The sequence below is a fragment of the Eublepharis macularius genome, chromosome 3, assembly GCF_028583425.1.
Source record: "Eublepharis macularius isolate TG4126 chromosome 3, MPM_Emac_v1.0, whole genome shotgun sequence".
Taxonomy (NCBI): Eukaryota; Metazoa; Chordata; class Lepidosauria; order Squamata; family Eublepharidae; genus Eublepharis; species Eublepharis macularius.
This window is the reverse complement of record NC_072792.1, coordinates 68,076,340-68,092,734: the sequence shown is the minus strand read 5'-3', so window position 1 is coordinate 68,092,734 and position 16,395 is coordinate 68,076,340. Positions and strand designations below refer to the sequence as shown.

Below are 16,395 nucleotides of genomic sequence, written 5' to 3'. Positions count from 1 at the left end.
CAACTTCTTTTGCCATGGACATCATTTTCAGCAAGCCTCTTTAGTCTCTATAATAGTGATCAAGTGGATAATATAGGGATTGCATCCCTCTAGAGCATGTATGTATATGGTGCAAGGGCCTTCAGTTACTGATCTCTGTGGGGAAACTAGGGGCCAAGCTACAAGTGACAAATGACACTTGAATGGCAAGTGGATTGAGTGGAGCGCAAGTGAACAGGGAGGAATACACTTGCCGTTCAAGTGTCATTCGTCACTTGTAGCTTCGCCCTAGGATATCTTATATATTTTATTAACTAGTTGTTCTTTTTCAGTCCTTCTATATGACAAATTATTTTTTTCTGAACGAGACAGAACTCCTTGCTACATGCACATCCTTCCCTCCTTGGAGCATTACATTTATAAGCAGTACGGGTGCTTCTTCTCCAGATCTCTAACCACTTTGCAGAATGCTTGGCTTCATAGAATTGTTGAGCTCTGTCGGTTGTGCTTGGTTCTCAGCTGTGGAAGCTGCCTCATTCCCCCTCTTACAGGGAACAGTAAAAGAAGGATACAGACCATTCAACAAAGAAAACAAGATGAAGCTGAAGGTGGTAGTTCCTTTTTTGCAGTTCCTAGTTCCTTATTCGCAAATCCAAACACAAATATTAGGGGGAAATTGAAAAGCTCCATCCCAAAATAAAGTCTGGAGGAGCACATATCATATATTTCCATGTTCAAGGGACTCCGCCCTCCAAGTGGCCTATCCTGGTTCCTTCTCCAAAGCCCAATACTTGTGTTAACTGCTTCAAAGTGGGCTGCCCCCAGGAGAAAAGTACAGGCAGGAAGGGGGGAGGGAAGCTGCACCCCCTTTCCTGCATGTGCAGGATGTGCATGGGGTGATTCAAACAATATTTGAATCACCCCAAGTGACACAGCCCTGCACTCCAGAGACTGTCTCCTGCAAGAATACTTGCCTGAGGTCACCAAGCAAGAACTGTGCTTTGGAGCAGGAAGAAGCATAGGACTGAAATTCCTCTGCAGATTAGTGATACTGTCGTAAGGTCTGCAGAGAGGATCCACCACAAAAAATCTCAAGGAATTTTCCAACCTAAAGTTATAAACCTAATATTAATAGATCGTCTCAAATGAAAAAAAAGATCACCATGGAAGCGTAAACTTTCAGAAACATCCTATTTAATGGAAATAAAAGGATTTCAAATGGTAAATGAAAGGTTAATTTGTGCCGTCCAGCATTCAGCCATTAATTAGGTGGTTAGTTAAGAAGCAATTTTGTGGAGCTGTCTGGGTCCACATAGTGTATGGCGCTACTTCCCATTCAATGGTAACAATTTTGAACGTGCCCTTGCCGATATGAGTGGTCCAGCAATCACATATTTATTCTGCTGTTCCTTTGAGAAGCATACATTATTCTTCCATTTTAATTTCCCAACAATCCTGTGAAGAAAGGAATGGTCACCCTGCAAGCTTCGTGGGTGAGTGGGCATTTGAATTTGGTCTACCAGTCCTGCATGGGTATTGGCCCCTTTTGTCATTAACCATGGAACACCTGCATAATTTTTGCCCGTATTCTTTATATCCTTGTTGTATTTATAGACAATATCAACTGATATAAAGCTACCTTATATACTGGGACAGGTAAGCCCCATATATTTTGGCACAGTTCCTCATCAAGACTTATTTTGTGGCTTTTTAAAAAAAATGTAAGCCTTTTTACAGAACTCCTCCTTCTACTCTGAAAAACAGCAGCTCTTCAGGGTGGTTTACATTTTAAAAAAACACAAGTTTTGATGAGAAACTGTGATAAAATATATTGGGCCTACTTGTTCCAGCTTCATATCAGTTGAAATTAGAGATGGACACGATCCAAAAAAAAATTAACGATCCAGCTGATCGTGGATTGGCGCCGGCAACGATCCCGAATTAATGATCCACACCGATCATCTCCCGTTCCCGAGCCGTGGATCGTGGATGCCAAAGCGGGGCACGCTGGTATTCCCAGCTATGTGGGAAGGTGGGTTGTGGCGGCAGCTGACTCTCTCAGTCTCTCTCTCTCTCTCCAAAGGCTATCAAGTAGCAAGCAAGAGCTCTGTCCCACTCCACTGCTCGCAGAAAGTGAAACCCAGCCTGGGAGCCCATGGCATGGGTCCCATTCAGCAACACAGGAGGTCTATGTTTGGCCATCAGAACTGCCTATCAGGGTTTGCAGGGATGAGATTGGAGTGCCCGTGGCTACAGAACTCCCCCTCCCCCTCCCTCCCCTGAGTGTCTTCTCCCAACTTGTGACTGCTTTGCTGCTCTGTGGTTGGAAAGAAACCCTGCTGATCAAGGAAAGCTGGGCTTCCATTTGGGTTTCGAGGGTGACAGAAGGAGGGCAAACAGAGCTCAGGCATTCCCCTGGCTCCGTTGCCAGGGGAATAGATTGTTGGCACCTGAGTGTCTGGATCCCTGATCCGAGCCCAATCGCCCCAATCCAGGCCCCTCCCGATCACTGGATTGTTGGCCGTGGATGATTATGATCCACCAGGTCATGATTGCGCGATTGCCATTATCGTGGGTTTTTTTCTATCGTAAGGTGGATCGTGCCCATCTCTAGTTGAAATATTATTTCTGTTTGAATCAAGCCAGAAAGACACTGAGAAAGTAGATTTGAGTCAGATAAAGGAAAGAAGGGAGAAAATGGCTGCTTTTTCCTGAAGAAGGGGGCTCTGACTCTTGAAAGCTTACACCCTGAAAATGTTGATGGTCTCTAAGGTGCCACTGGACCCAAATACTGCTCTTCTACTGCAGACCTACACAGCTACCTACCTGGAATTGGGAAAGTAATATGCCTTTGTATTATTTATTATTTATTAATTTGATTTTGTAATTTGATTTGTAATTCCATTTCTGCATAATTCGGGTTGTCAGGTTCCCTTATCCTCCTGGTTGGAAGGGAGGGGGAATTGTCACTCACCTTTACAAAGTCTGCACTCCCAGCGCCAATGTAGTGATGTCACTTCCAGGAGTGATGCCATGGCTCAGGCTGTGGGCATGCTCCTGCACTTTGCGCTGAGCCGATTCTTAAAGAATCGATCTGTTTGGGGCCCAGATTGGCCCAGTGCAAAGCTTGGGAGCACGCCCACAGCCTGCATAATGACATCATTCCTGGAGGTGACATCATTGTGCCACGCCGGGAGCGTGCCTAAGGAGGCCCATTCCCACACCTTTCCCCCCCCCACCAGGTCAGGTGAGGGGTGGGGGCAGAGGCGGGGAGCCCCAAAGTCTTTTACAACTAGTTCTGTGACTTCAGAAAGGCTTTAACATATTTCTGGAACAGAAGTTTCCTTGTGTCATAGAGTTCCAGGAGCTCTACACCCTAGTTTCTATCACTCCCTTCCATATTGTAAGACAATTCTCTTTCTGTGCCTGTTGAGAAAAGGACTGAAAGGAGGTCACACTGTTAAAAACCACATTCAACTGACTATCTGAAAATAGGAAATCCAAGAGTTCAGCCAAGTGCCAAAAATCTCTTGTTTCTGTGTTCAGTTTAAAGCCACAAAAAAAAAGCAATTACTAGCTTTTGTGCCAAGGTCGCCGAGTTTAGCCATTGTTATTTTCAGGCATGGGTAAATTCCAAACGTGGGGCTTTACTATGGAGTCAACCTCCCCCCCCCCAATTCCGTGAGTGAGCATCATACTTGATTCACAGCTGGCATCTTCTTGTCAAAGCAAAGCAACAGGGGAAAGGGCACAGGCCGTTTCTGAGATCATGCCCACTTTTTAAAAATGCTCCATTTGCAAAGGCATACCATGTTTTAAACATTTACAGGAAAAGATTACGTGATGTCTGTAAAAGCAAAAAAGATTGAAAACTTAATCCTGCTTGATAGAAACTGGCTGGGCTGATTGAAGCAAGCCAGGAAAAATGACATCAGGTTACGGCGTGAGGCTGACTGAGGGAAAGAGAAAGCAGACAGCCCAGCAGCTAGACCATCCCAATAACTGTCAAAGCTTTTCCCCTCAATCATCAGATATTGTAGAACACCTTGGACTTGTTTCCCTCACTCACAGACAGCTTATGCACAAACACTGCCTTAGTTACTACTAAACTATTTTAAAGCCTTAGTACTCTTATTAATACTGGTACATAAGAACTATTTAGGAACAGTCTCCTAAAAACGTAATATATGAGGCGCTCTGTTGGATCAAACTGTGGTCTCTTCTGTCCAGCGTTCTGTTTCATACAGTGGCCAGCCAGCCAGTGGCCTTTCCCTGATGCTGCCTCCAGGCACTGGTATTCTGTGGTTGCTGCCTTCAGTATATGGAGGTTTTCCTTTACTCACCATGGCTAGCAGCCACGGATGGCCTTCTTCTCTTTGGATCTGTCCAATCCCCTTTTAAAGCCGTCTATGCTAGTAGTGTTCATTGCTGCGCCCATCGGCAGTCATATCCTCAGTGTAATTGCCTGTCCAGTGAAGAAGTACTTGCTCTTGACCATCCTGAATCTATTGCTCATCAACTTCATTAGGCAGTTCTGAATTCTAGTGTCACGGGGCAGGAGAAAAGAACTTTATCCACTTCCTCCACCCCTTGTTTAATTTTATAAACCTCGATCATGTCTCCCCTTAGCCATATTTTTTGTAAACCAAAAAGCTCTAGACCTCCAACCTCTGCTTGTAAGAAACGTGCTCTAAACCTTTCTCTGCATTGTCTCCAGCTTTACAATCTCTTTGAGGGAGCAGGTGCACAACCTAGAACTGTGCCTAGTCAGGGAAAGTAAAAAACAAACCAACGCTAATCCACTTGCTATATTCAAAATGGACCTGAAGTTTTGTGTGTTTGTATCTATATTTTTAGGGATGACACACACAACTTTGGCCTGGATCCGATTCCAGACTAGTGTTTTTGTGAGTTCAAGGACTACAGGATGTAATTTTCCTGGCTTCCCCTTCCCATGAAAGTCCAAAATCTGCCCTTGAAATCTTGTTCTAGGGGACTTTCTGGGCTGTGGAAAAATGTACTCAGTGGGTAGAAATTACACCTATGGAAACGATAGTCTGGATTCAATCCTAAACTTTAAGCTGAATATGCAAACTGCTTCATTAAAAAATAATAAGCTTTGAGGTGAGTTATGGAGGTGGTGTTATTTGCAATGGCTGTTTTCATTTCCTGATACTGCACTATGGCGGATTCAACATAATAGCAGACGTGATCACTGATATAATTATTACTGGATAATTAGGGGTGGGGTGGTAATTGGTTGTTTGCACACACAGGAACTCAGCAAGATTTCATCTCACAAAGTCTGCAAAAATATGTTGCCTGGATTGAGGCAGGAGGTGGTGAACCATAGTACCATCAGCTGCCAATAAAATTGAGTGTTTTTTTAAAAAAAAAATTCTTCCAGTAATGTAGTTGATACTAAATCTGCTATTGCTCGTACACTTTTTCTAGAACATGTTTAGACACTTTCACCATAAAGATATTTGGAATGTAATCCACGTTGTTCTTTCTCATTCCATGTAAGACATTATATAGCGGTATTGACCATTTTGTCTTGCATCATTGCAGAAGCTGGTACCAATGGGCTTTCTTTCATGTTGTCATATGGCTTAGATTCCAAGAATATTTTCTGCTAGTAGAATGCACTTCCACCAGCAGAAAAGGGACGATTTTCATAGATTCCTCCTTGCACTGCAGATCTCCACTCCAATGCTATTCCATTGATCCCGGGAGAGGAGCACGATTTTGGTAGTGGGGCAGGAGGCGGCAGGCATGTTTGCTTCCATGAGCACTGTCACTGTACTGCTCTGCTTGCGTATGTTGTTATTATCCCAGGAGATGTAACAAATAATATTAAAATGCAAATATAAATCATACTGTGTACAAAGAATCATGAAAATTCAAAGGAGGACCTACACTGATTATCTTTTATTTTCAGTTTCTAAACTGTCTTGGAGTTATGAACTTTACAAAAACACAGGACTGTTCCAGCAACAGGCTTCTTTAAAGAGAAACCCACACAACATCCCACTATTCTAGGTAGGAGGTAAAACAACACGTAGATAATAGTGGGAGGACTTTTCTCCTTGCCAGGAATTCAGGAAACCTTTGGCTGCTAACTCCACTGTTGTTTAAGAACGCTTTTGTTATGCCCTTCCAAACAGTGGAAGTTTTACAGTGCCTGGCCAAGTCTTCAAATATTGCCTTCTATGATAGGAGCGGATGCCACCATTCAGGTTTCTACTGTGTAAAATTACAACACCTTGTTCAATTTTCCCAACTGTCTGTATTGCTGAGGCATATTTTTAGACAGCAACCTCCATCTTAGACCAGAGGTTGAAGATCTTGTTTTTCCTTTCAGTAAGCCATTCAATCATGGTTTTGAGGAAGTATCTGTCATATGACCTTTAATATGAAACATGTGGGCGTAGGAAGGGACAATTGCTCAAGTATTTATTTTTGTTTTTACAACATCATGATTTCTACTAGCAACTACCTCACCCCAAAGCAATCAGGCAATGAATCAGAGTAAACTTAGCATTTTCATTAGGATAGACAAAGCAGTGTTCCTCCAGTTTTGGAGCCTTTCGTCCTTTGCTTGCTTCTCAATCTGAGCCTTGTCTCTGCTTGTTCAGGTAAGTTTTTAACAAAATGGATACAATTTATGGTGGATTTGCTGCTCCTGTAAGCAAGTTTGTCAACTGTGGTATGCTAGCAAGAATGAATGAAAATCTTGGCACTCCATTTGTGCTTTCTCTCTGAGCTCCTGCCATCTGTATTTGTAGAAATGATATCTGCTTCTTACCTTTTCCCCAGGGCTCATGGAATGTGTGTTCAACTAGTTTCGAGCTGTCAACCATTTGAAATAATTTTTGGAAACGGGGAGGGAACAAAGCAGTTATTTCTAAATGAACATTTTTGAGCATTCTAAAAGCTAGTGCGGTGTAGTTTTTGGAGTATTGGCCTAGGATCCGGAAGGTCCAGGTTTGAGTCCCCACTCTGCCATGAAGGTATCTCACAAGGTGGTGGTTGTGAGGATAAAATTATGGGAAGGAGAACAATGTTGTATACCATTTAGGGAGAAAAGTGGGTATTAATATTTGAAAATCAGCATATAAAAATGTCCATCTTGCTTAACAAATCCTTATTTAATTACCACCACTAGGAAAAAATTCTTTGATTTTATTTTCCCTGTCCCCCCCCCACTTTATGTCATAGGCTTTACAATTCCTATACTAGCAGGGATGAATCATCATGTTCATCTCTATTGACATTATCAATCTTGATCTGCCAGAGGCAGAAATCACATGTTGTCTATGAAGTTCTGCTCACGTGGTACATAGAGCCTTGAGGCTCTACCCCAGAATTCCTGCTGAGCCTTCTCCTATCTGGTTTCCGTGATTCCTCCAAATAATTGCCATATTCTTTCAAGCCACTCTTTGCAGATTTGAGGACTAGACAAAACCTTTTAAATCTGCTAAATTTTGCTAAATTCAACATCCAGTACTAGTAGTTGCGGTTGAATAATCATAGCTCTGGACTCTAGCAATCAGCAATATTAACTGTCGTGGTTTCTTGTGGAATGCTATTCCATTGCCTTTTCTTCAGTATATCTGAACTGGGCATCGAGATATCAGAGAATAAAAAATTAGATACAGACTTGTCCAATTCTGACTCAACTTTTTAGACCAGAACAGTTAACCCCAAAGCTGGAACCTGCAGCTATTCCTCAAGGACTACATTTATCAGGTATAATAAGAGGCTGACCAATGCAGCGTAAGGTAATTCCCATCCCAGCAGCCAAACATCTAATCAAGCAGGAATTACCATTTTCTCCAGACTAGGTGACCCAAATACCCCTTGTTATTTCATGTAGAAGCCATCTCATCTGATGAGAGTCAGTATGGTGTAATGATTAGAACATGGTGTTAGAGCTGGGAGAACCAAATTCAAATCCTCATGAAGCTCACTTTGTGACCTTGGACCAGTCTTTCTCTCAGTCTTACCTCCCTCGTAGGGTGGTTATGAGAGTAAAATAGAGGAGGGAACAACTGTGTTATCTTTCTTTTAGAACCTTGGGGGAAGGCTGGGATAAGAAAGTGATCGAGCATTCCAGTAGTACAACAGGAGGAGTTATTTCTGTCCTACAAAAGTTACCACAGCTAAGGTTTTATGCACCCCAGGAACAATCCTGCCAATTGTAAAGTTGAATAAGAACATCCATTCGTTCATTCAAGTAATTTCTTAGCTGCCTCTTTAGAAACTGCTTGAGGCTGCTTATAATAGATTTAAGACATAAAACAGTGTCAAATTTAAAATAACCAAACAACCAGCAAATATCAAATGAGCATAAAAATAAGAGCAAAAGGCCAAGCAAAAATCAAAGGCAAAAATAAAGTAAGTAGAAAATCCATAAAATGAATGTATTATATTATCTTGCCCTTCCTCCAGCGTCATTGCAGAGTGCATTGTTCTCCCCTCCTTAACGAAGGAGCTTAGTCTGAGAGAATGACTGGCCCAAGGTCACCAGCGAGTTTCACTGCCAATAGTGATGTTAATCTTCAGTCTGGCACCCTGAGCACTACACTACACTGGCTGTCATAAAACAGGAAAAATCAAATAAAACAAGTACAGTGAAACACAAGCTAAAACAGGTGGTAAAATGACCCACAGTGGAGGGACCTAACCTCATGATACTAACAAAAAACCTGTAGATGAATTCCTGGTATCTTTCAACAATGAAAATGTTCATCAGGGAGGTTTGCCAAATGTTTTCAGAAATTTTGGTGATTTGGAATAGAAAAGTAAGGAAAGGGCATCTAAGCAGGAACAAGAGGAAATCATCTAAAAAGTGCCATAGAGGGCTAGTTTCATTTTTTAATAAAACTACCCAATGTTAAGAGACAAAAATCGCAGTATCCTTGAAAAAGAGCAGCAAGCAGAAAAGATAGTGGAAATTTCGCTACAAAATGAAACCAGTCACCGACACTCCTATTCCTTGTTTTTGTGAAGGGTTGGTGCAACTTTCCTATTTCTGGATCAGGGCTAGATCGAAGCAAGTGCGTTCAGTGCAGAAGAGATTCACATTGAAAGAGAAAAGGATTCACCAAGGCAAACTATATTCTGCTTCAGTTTTTGTCTTAAAAGGTATCAGAAATGAGTTTTCCAAAACAGTTCAAGGAATTAAGCTCCAATGTTGAACTCATGATAAAGTCCAGTATGGGGAGTATTATTTATGGAGACTAAATCTGAAAATAGAACTGAAGTGAAACATAAGTATTAACATGACATGTTAAACGATGCAGAATATTACATAGTAGAATCCTACTTACAGCAACAGGCAGCATGAGATATACACAGTAGTATAGACCACAGTCCCTAAACCATTATTTACATATTTAACTTCATTTATACCCCATATTTCTCCCCAATGGGGACCCAGAATGGTTTATAGCATTACCTTTGTAATAATGATAACAGGGTACTTATATACCACTTTTCTAGAAATATTAATGCCACATTCAGAGTTGTGAACAAAGTCAGTGATATTATTCCCACAACACAGCTGGGGAGCCAGGGCTGAGAGGAGTGACTTGCCTAAGGCCATCTGTTGAATTCATGCAGTAGTGCGATTCAAACCAGCAGAATGCTAATTCACAACCCAACCACTTAACCACTATGATACAGCAGCATAGTGTTCAGTTTTGCATAGTTTGTGGAAAGCCAGGAGAGTGGGAGGTTTCCTGTCCTCATCAAGAAGGCCATTCCATAAGGTGGGGGTTCACAATGGAGAATGCATGTGTATGGGCAATTGTTGATTTTGCCGACTTGTAGGCAAGCACCTGTAGAAGTCCCAGCTCAGATGAACAAAGCAGTCATGGTGGAGCATAGGGGAAGAAGCGGTCTTGCAGATATGAGGGACCAAGGCCATGAAAGGCTTTGTAGCACAAACCATAAATTGAGCCTAGAAACTTATGGACATCCAATGGAGTGACTGCAGAATGGAAGTAATATTCATAATCTGACTAGCTCCCAATAGCCAAGCCAGTGTTCTGCACCAACTGCAGTCTGTGCTGATTTTGAGGGGAGACCAATGTAAAGGGCATTACAGTAGTCTAATGTCACTATGACATGGATCCCGGTGGTCAGAAGCAGCACAAAAGCATTTCAGATGCTTTTGTGAGATCCATTTGTGCTTGTTTTAAATTAAGATACTCATCTACTTTTTAAATATTTCATGTCCCAATGATATTTGTGGCAGAGGGCAACAGCAGCATGAGAGTGGCAACAGCAGCATTTTTGGCACTATTTTCTGAACAGAAGAGCTCCTTCTAATATCTTATCCCATTGTCCAGAGAGCTGCCTCCTTCCCCCCTCCATCCTATTGCCTGGAAAATTTGTAAAACTGAAGAAAAATCCTAGTTGTTTTAAAATGCCAGCCCAAAATAATTTCAGATATTCTAGAATATTTCTAGAATTGATTTCTGGTATTGCCAAGAATCATAAATATCACACAGGTAGCTGAAGAATATTGATAGGGTACTTTTCAGATATATACTCAGACCAGAAATATCTGAAGACAGATTCCTACCCTTGGGTTTAACAGGGACACGGAATGCATCGTCACACAAGGAAGGCGTGTGCTGTCACGTTTCACTGCAGTTAGTTGGATTTACCTACAAATAACTCACTAGGAAGATTTGGAAAGCTAAACAGTCTATTTTAAATTACATGCTGTCACTAACCCTCCCCCCTCCCCAGGAGAGGACGGCCGTCTTGGGGGAAAAAAATGTAATTCAGCTTGTGGCTACAAGTTTTCCTTTATTCAATAAATTGCAGTTACTCCTCTATAACATATTAAAATAGAAAACATTATCTGTTCAAATGCACATAGAAAATATGAATACAGTAATAAAATACTGAAAATATTCAAGCACCAGAACATGGAGTCTTATTTATTGGCATAGATATTAGGAATATAGTTTTGAAAGCATTCAATAAAGTGCTAGTCAGCCTTCAGCTTCAGTGATAATTATTTTTTAAAAAAAATAGGTTTAGTTTTGAGACTGGAATGAAAAGTTACTCATTTTTAACATATACCATAAATGACCATAGAAATTTTAGTTAGCTTTTGAGATCTCAAATCTGATGAGAATGTGAACCGGCTTCTCCCTTAACATACAAGATGAACTAAAGAGAACCCACTCAAAATAGCTGAGGACCTTGTACCAGCTTATTATATTGGTCTAATATAGAGCAGGCCTCTGAGAACAAAAAGGTAATCATCTGAACATATTTCATGCTTACATAAAGCCTCAGTTGCACTGCACTGAGATCTTCCTGCACTATGGAAGTCTACAGTGGTTATGTACAACATTATTCAGAATCTATTATGGCTGTAACTAGAAGTGATGGCTGCAGATCCGTTCATTTAAACCCAAATCTTCTCAAATTGTATTAAGTGGGGGTAGAAAGGCCCACTGATAGAACAAACAGAAAATGCAGGTGCCAAGTGCAGAGACTGACTTCCTCAGTTTCAGCTTCTCTTTCCTGTACTCAAGCCTGTAAATCCTTTTTGTACCAGCCTGACACAGATCCATCCAGAATTAAGCAACAGGAAGGGGGAGGGTCAGCTCCCCTAACTTAAATATTCCTTTTGTTCTCCAGACCATCCTCAGGCACTTTAAATGTAGTTTAAACAGAAATCTCATGAAATTTCAGTCTAAGTGGTGAATATAGTAACATTTTTCACATTAAGGCCACAATTTGATACAGTTAAGCAGACTTAATGGCAATGAAATCAACGTGCTTAACTGTGCTGGACTGCAGCCTAACTCTACATCAATTATTAGTAATCAATTTTTTAAAACCTGAGACAGCTGCCTAGAAGAGTGAATAGTGCTATCTAATTGAGGCACCTTGTGGTGGAATAGAAGTAAAAATTTGGAATGGAGATGCTTTTCTCGACTACAAATGCTTCATCCTGTTAAAGTAAAGGCAGGGATCTGGCCACTCCACCGCATGCGCTGAACTCTACCTATTCAGAGGCTTTTGCTCTCACAACCAGCAAGTACAATTTTAAAAAGTCTGCAGGCCCAAGGAACATCCCTCCCTTCCACACAAAGAGACATGAAGAAGCATGAGAAGCTCCCGTTTATGCTAGAATCTGGATTAAAACTAATGTGATTAAGGAAAAGTAACTGGGAACAGAACTGCAGATGTAGTAGAAAAGGGGCAATTTATGACTCTGGTTATTCTTCAGAGGAAACAAACACTCTGAATTGGTCTCAGAACTGCACTTCCAAACATGACTTAACATATTGTCTCAACTCAACCAAATTAAAAAGGTTTAATGTTGATGAAGATCAGAGCAGCATTTTTTTTTTACAGTTAAAGTTTTCGTATGATATGACTATAGTTGGAGTAATGTTTACTCAGACAATTTTCTGCATCTTTTAGACCACCACTAAAACTCTCTCAAGGTAAGTAGTGATATTTTCATAATTCCTTTAATATACCTTTAATAAATCTTCCATATCACGTGATTTATATTAAAGGTCCAAAATTTATGTTTATATCAGATCTATAATGCTAACTATGGAGCTTTCCACCAACACAAGCTTCTCATGATAGTAGAAGGATCCTTGTGCTAGAGAAAAGCTCTGTCTTGAGCATTACCAATATGTAGGATCCACTCCAACATTTCAGACTTGACTATAAACAGTTTATGGCACTCTACTTGTTGCCCTAGAGTTACAAGAGACTGCCATCCATAATATTAGCAACCTTTCAGCAACAAAATGTAGCTGAATATTGTGGCCCTAAAGCCACCTATTTCTGACAAAGAAAGTAGAGTTGCAATTCTGCCCACTCATTCTTGCAAGCTTCACGGTGCAATAGTAGTCTAAAAATAGTAGTCCAAAAACACAGGCTTTTAATCTGGTATCTTTGGAATAATGGCAAGCATTTTGGGGGGAAATATGGCTACAAGATTAACATCAGATGAAAACTGTTTGGCATAAAATAGCTATTCATATTTTCCAGAATTATTACAAGACGCCCCCATACAGTTCTTGAATTCTGAACTGCATCACTGTATATTATGTACATCCGCACACTTTATATACAAATAATATTGGAAATTCTCATTTATGCTACTACCCACAGTGTACTTACACTTGAAAAATGTTACATTTTATGTACATAATTAAGTCTTTGACACATGTTATTTACTCTGCATAACAGAAGGAGGAAAAATTGTTAAATTATAAAATGTCTGTGACAATCCTTAGGCTATCCAGTGAAACCAACCGTCTGAATCATCTAGGTGTATTTGCTGTTTAACAGTATGGCTCACAGTCTTGTGATTTCCAGATTCTAAAAAAGCCCATGCAGATCTCCTTTTGAGCAGTTTCACAGTTCTTCAACCAGTATCAGCTCACTGCCCTCTCATACTGAATTACACAGGCAGCTGTTATTGTATAGGGCATTGCTATTTACCTTCCCTGAGTGCATAACATGTAGAAACAAAAGGCAGTACTGGCAACTAGCAACAACACTAATACCACAGTCAATTGCTGGAGCCAGACACATCGATCAATCTGTTCTTGAAGTCTTTTATTAATGTGTAACACTTGTGTTATCTGGGAAAGAAGAGGAAAGTACATGGATTAAAATATTCTTATGAATTTGATTCCCCCAACCCTAACAGCAATTAGGTGCTTCCATTCTACTATTCCCCTCAAATTCAGCTATCCCTGCCACAAACTGCAGTTTGTGCATAAACATTGCAATGCAGTTTGCCAGCCAGTTTCAACACAACACATTCTATGTATACCACTTTTTCAGTAGCATGCATTGGTTTGCAGGTATTGTTTTTATATTCCTTGTCAATTCATTACACATTTTAAAAAAGAGTAACAGTAATACAAGAATATTTGAACACAAATCCTACTAAGAGGCTGCAACACAGAGGCTGCATTTTAAGGGAAAACAGAACAATTCATCTTTTAGTATACAGCAGGCAGAAGCGAAGGTAGAAAATAACTTTTAGCATTTTCCTTGCCCAGCTTTGATTATATAAAGAGAATTCCTCTGTGATTTGTCTTCCTATGGCAGTTTGTTGCATTACCCTAAACTCTTCTCAGGAATGGTCCAGACTGACTTTTGAGGACAGTATGAAACACCGAAATGAGCTGCAAAGTCATTTGGATCCTAACTGCAAACTATAAATTAATGGGCACAAGAGTTACCTGTCGGTGTAGATCTTCATTGGTTTTTGCAGGAACATTAAAAGCATTCTCATTTATTGTCAGAGTTGAAGGTTTGCTGCTTTCTACAACATAACATCTCAACCTGAAACAAAAATCATACAGCACTGATAGTTAGTACTAGAGATGGGCACAAACCGGGAAAATTCTGAACCGTGCCGTTTGTGGTTTGTCACTTTTCACGAACCACGAACTTGCCCTGGTTTGTGAACCAGTTCATTCGGTTCATGAAAATGTCACTTCTAGGTCAGCAGAAGGTCTGCAGAGAGCCTATTGCCCCCACTGCCTAGGAAAATGATTGATCGGTGCCAGGCTGTCTGCAGTGACGAACCAAAATACGAACCAAATGAACTGGGCTAAAATTCATCATGGATAATTAGACGTGAGCTCCCACGAACTGCTGGTTTGTGAACCACGAACCAGTCTGATTCGTGACGAACTTCAGTTCATATTTTGGTTCATGCCCGCCTCTAGTTAGTACACTTATAGAAGCCTGTGATAGTATTCTTCCTACTCTGAGCCTCTTCTATTCCATGGCTCTGTTTCCTGCCAACATGCATTTCACATATTAAATGTTTCTTTCTCCTTTTCCCCTCTGTATCGCAGACTGAGCAGGCAGAAGAGTAGCACCTACTGAAGCAGTTCTTGAACCATAGAACATCTGCACAGGTGGTATAACAAGCTGCTGAGGAAACATCTAGCACAACAGCAAGGTGATCTGCATAGGAAATGGGCAATACCAAGCCAGGAACCATTACCACTGACTAGCTGGGTAAGGGTAGGATACAGGATCAAGCCACATATAGTTAGGGAGGAAAGAGCCTGGAATGTATGAAAAGGTGTCCAGTAATTGATCCTGTTGCAGAGTGAAGCTGCCAATACACCACCTTTAATCAATGGAATATATGTAACAGAAGACAAGGTGAGGAAAGAGTACTGCAGAATATGCAGGCAAATGCAGAATGTGCAATTCAAGCTTCATCCCAAGAAACTAGGGTGGTGAGGAGCATCTATTGTCCTTTCTCTGCCATTCATTTCCCCAATAATGGTCATCCATAGCCTCATGGTAAAGAATCAGATATTTGTGTACTAGAAAGAAGTCTCAAGACCTACACAAGTCCTTGTTTACTCTGCCAATGGTTGTAACAGCTGGATATGACCTTATATATGCCTACATTTCAAACATTTTTTTATCAGTGCCATTCTGAAATACTGAAGTATATACCTACTAAATGTTCATCTACCTGAAAGGAATGGAAGTTTTATCATCTTCTGCAAAAATACACATGGAACACATTCACATGAGTGAACATGTGAAAGTGTTCCATGTCTGACCACATTTTAAATTACACTGCTGTCTGTTGGCATCCTCCAAGTCAACAGGAAATGCTTACCTGTGCTCCATCACTTTGTTTCTCGGAACTTCTTTCCAAAACTGAGCCAGTTCTTGAGTTCCTGCTCCAGAGCACTGATCCATTTCTGCTGCCATAATCAGAAAACGGTCTTGCAGGGAAGCAGAACAGCCTGCCCCAAAGTTAATAGTAACCTGTCAATTTTATCTCATTTGGATTTAATTATTACTGAAATTTAATACACTATGCAGAAATTATAGGACATTAATGAAAGATATAAACTTCTGGCTTGCTAAAGCAGATGCAATGTTTGCAAAATAAAGTAGGATGGGAGAAGAAAAGTTTAGAGATGGAGTATATTTAATATATTGGCAGGACCTATAGGCAATCCTTTCTTGCTCAAGTAATAAATCACAGACAGAAAGCTATAACTTCTACTGAAGACTTTAAAAAGCAGAGATTTACTTCCCTGAATAGTTACGATCATGCACTAAGCTGTAGGAATGAAGACTAATGTCTGATTTTTTTAAAGTATGGACAACACTTTGGATATTCCAGGATAGCTCAATTTTCGAAAAACTATCTTAGAATATCCAATAACATTTTAGAAGCAAACCAGAGCACATTAACAACAAATTTTTGAAAGAAACATTTTAAAAATAAGGTATGAAGAATGTAGGAAACGTAGGTTGCACCAGCATTGTACATACTTGGAAGCCACAAACGAACTACTTGGGGATAAAAAAATTAAACATTAGCAAGAAGAGAGGCCAGTAATGCAGCATAAAGTA

General features: G+C 40.5%; 1 protein-coding gene across 2 annotated transcripts in view; it reads right to left on the bottom strand.

The window, feature by feature from the left end:
• Positions 1 to 10,783: 10,783 nt before the first annotated feature.
• The window catches only part of MOSPD2 (motile sperm domain containing 2), a 32,921-nt gene continuing 27,309 nt past the window's right edge, over positions 10,784 to 16,395 (bottom strand). For both annotated transcript variants that reach the window (XM_054973622.1, XM_054973624.1), the window contains exons 13-15: positions 15,647 to 15,776; positions 14,235 to 14,337; positions 10,784 to 13,625 (exon numbers count right to left, since the gene is read on the bottom strand). In XM_054973622.1, coding sequence (XP_054829597.1) covers positions 13,479 to 13,625; positions 14,235 to 14,337; positions 15,647 to 15,776 — 380 coding nt within the window. In that variant the 3' untranslated portion in view covers positions 10,784 to 13,478. The remainder of the gene's footprint in view (positions 13,626 to 14,234; positions 14,338 to 15,646; positions 15,777 to 16,395) is intronic.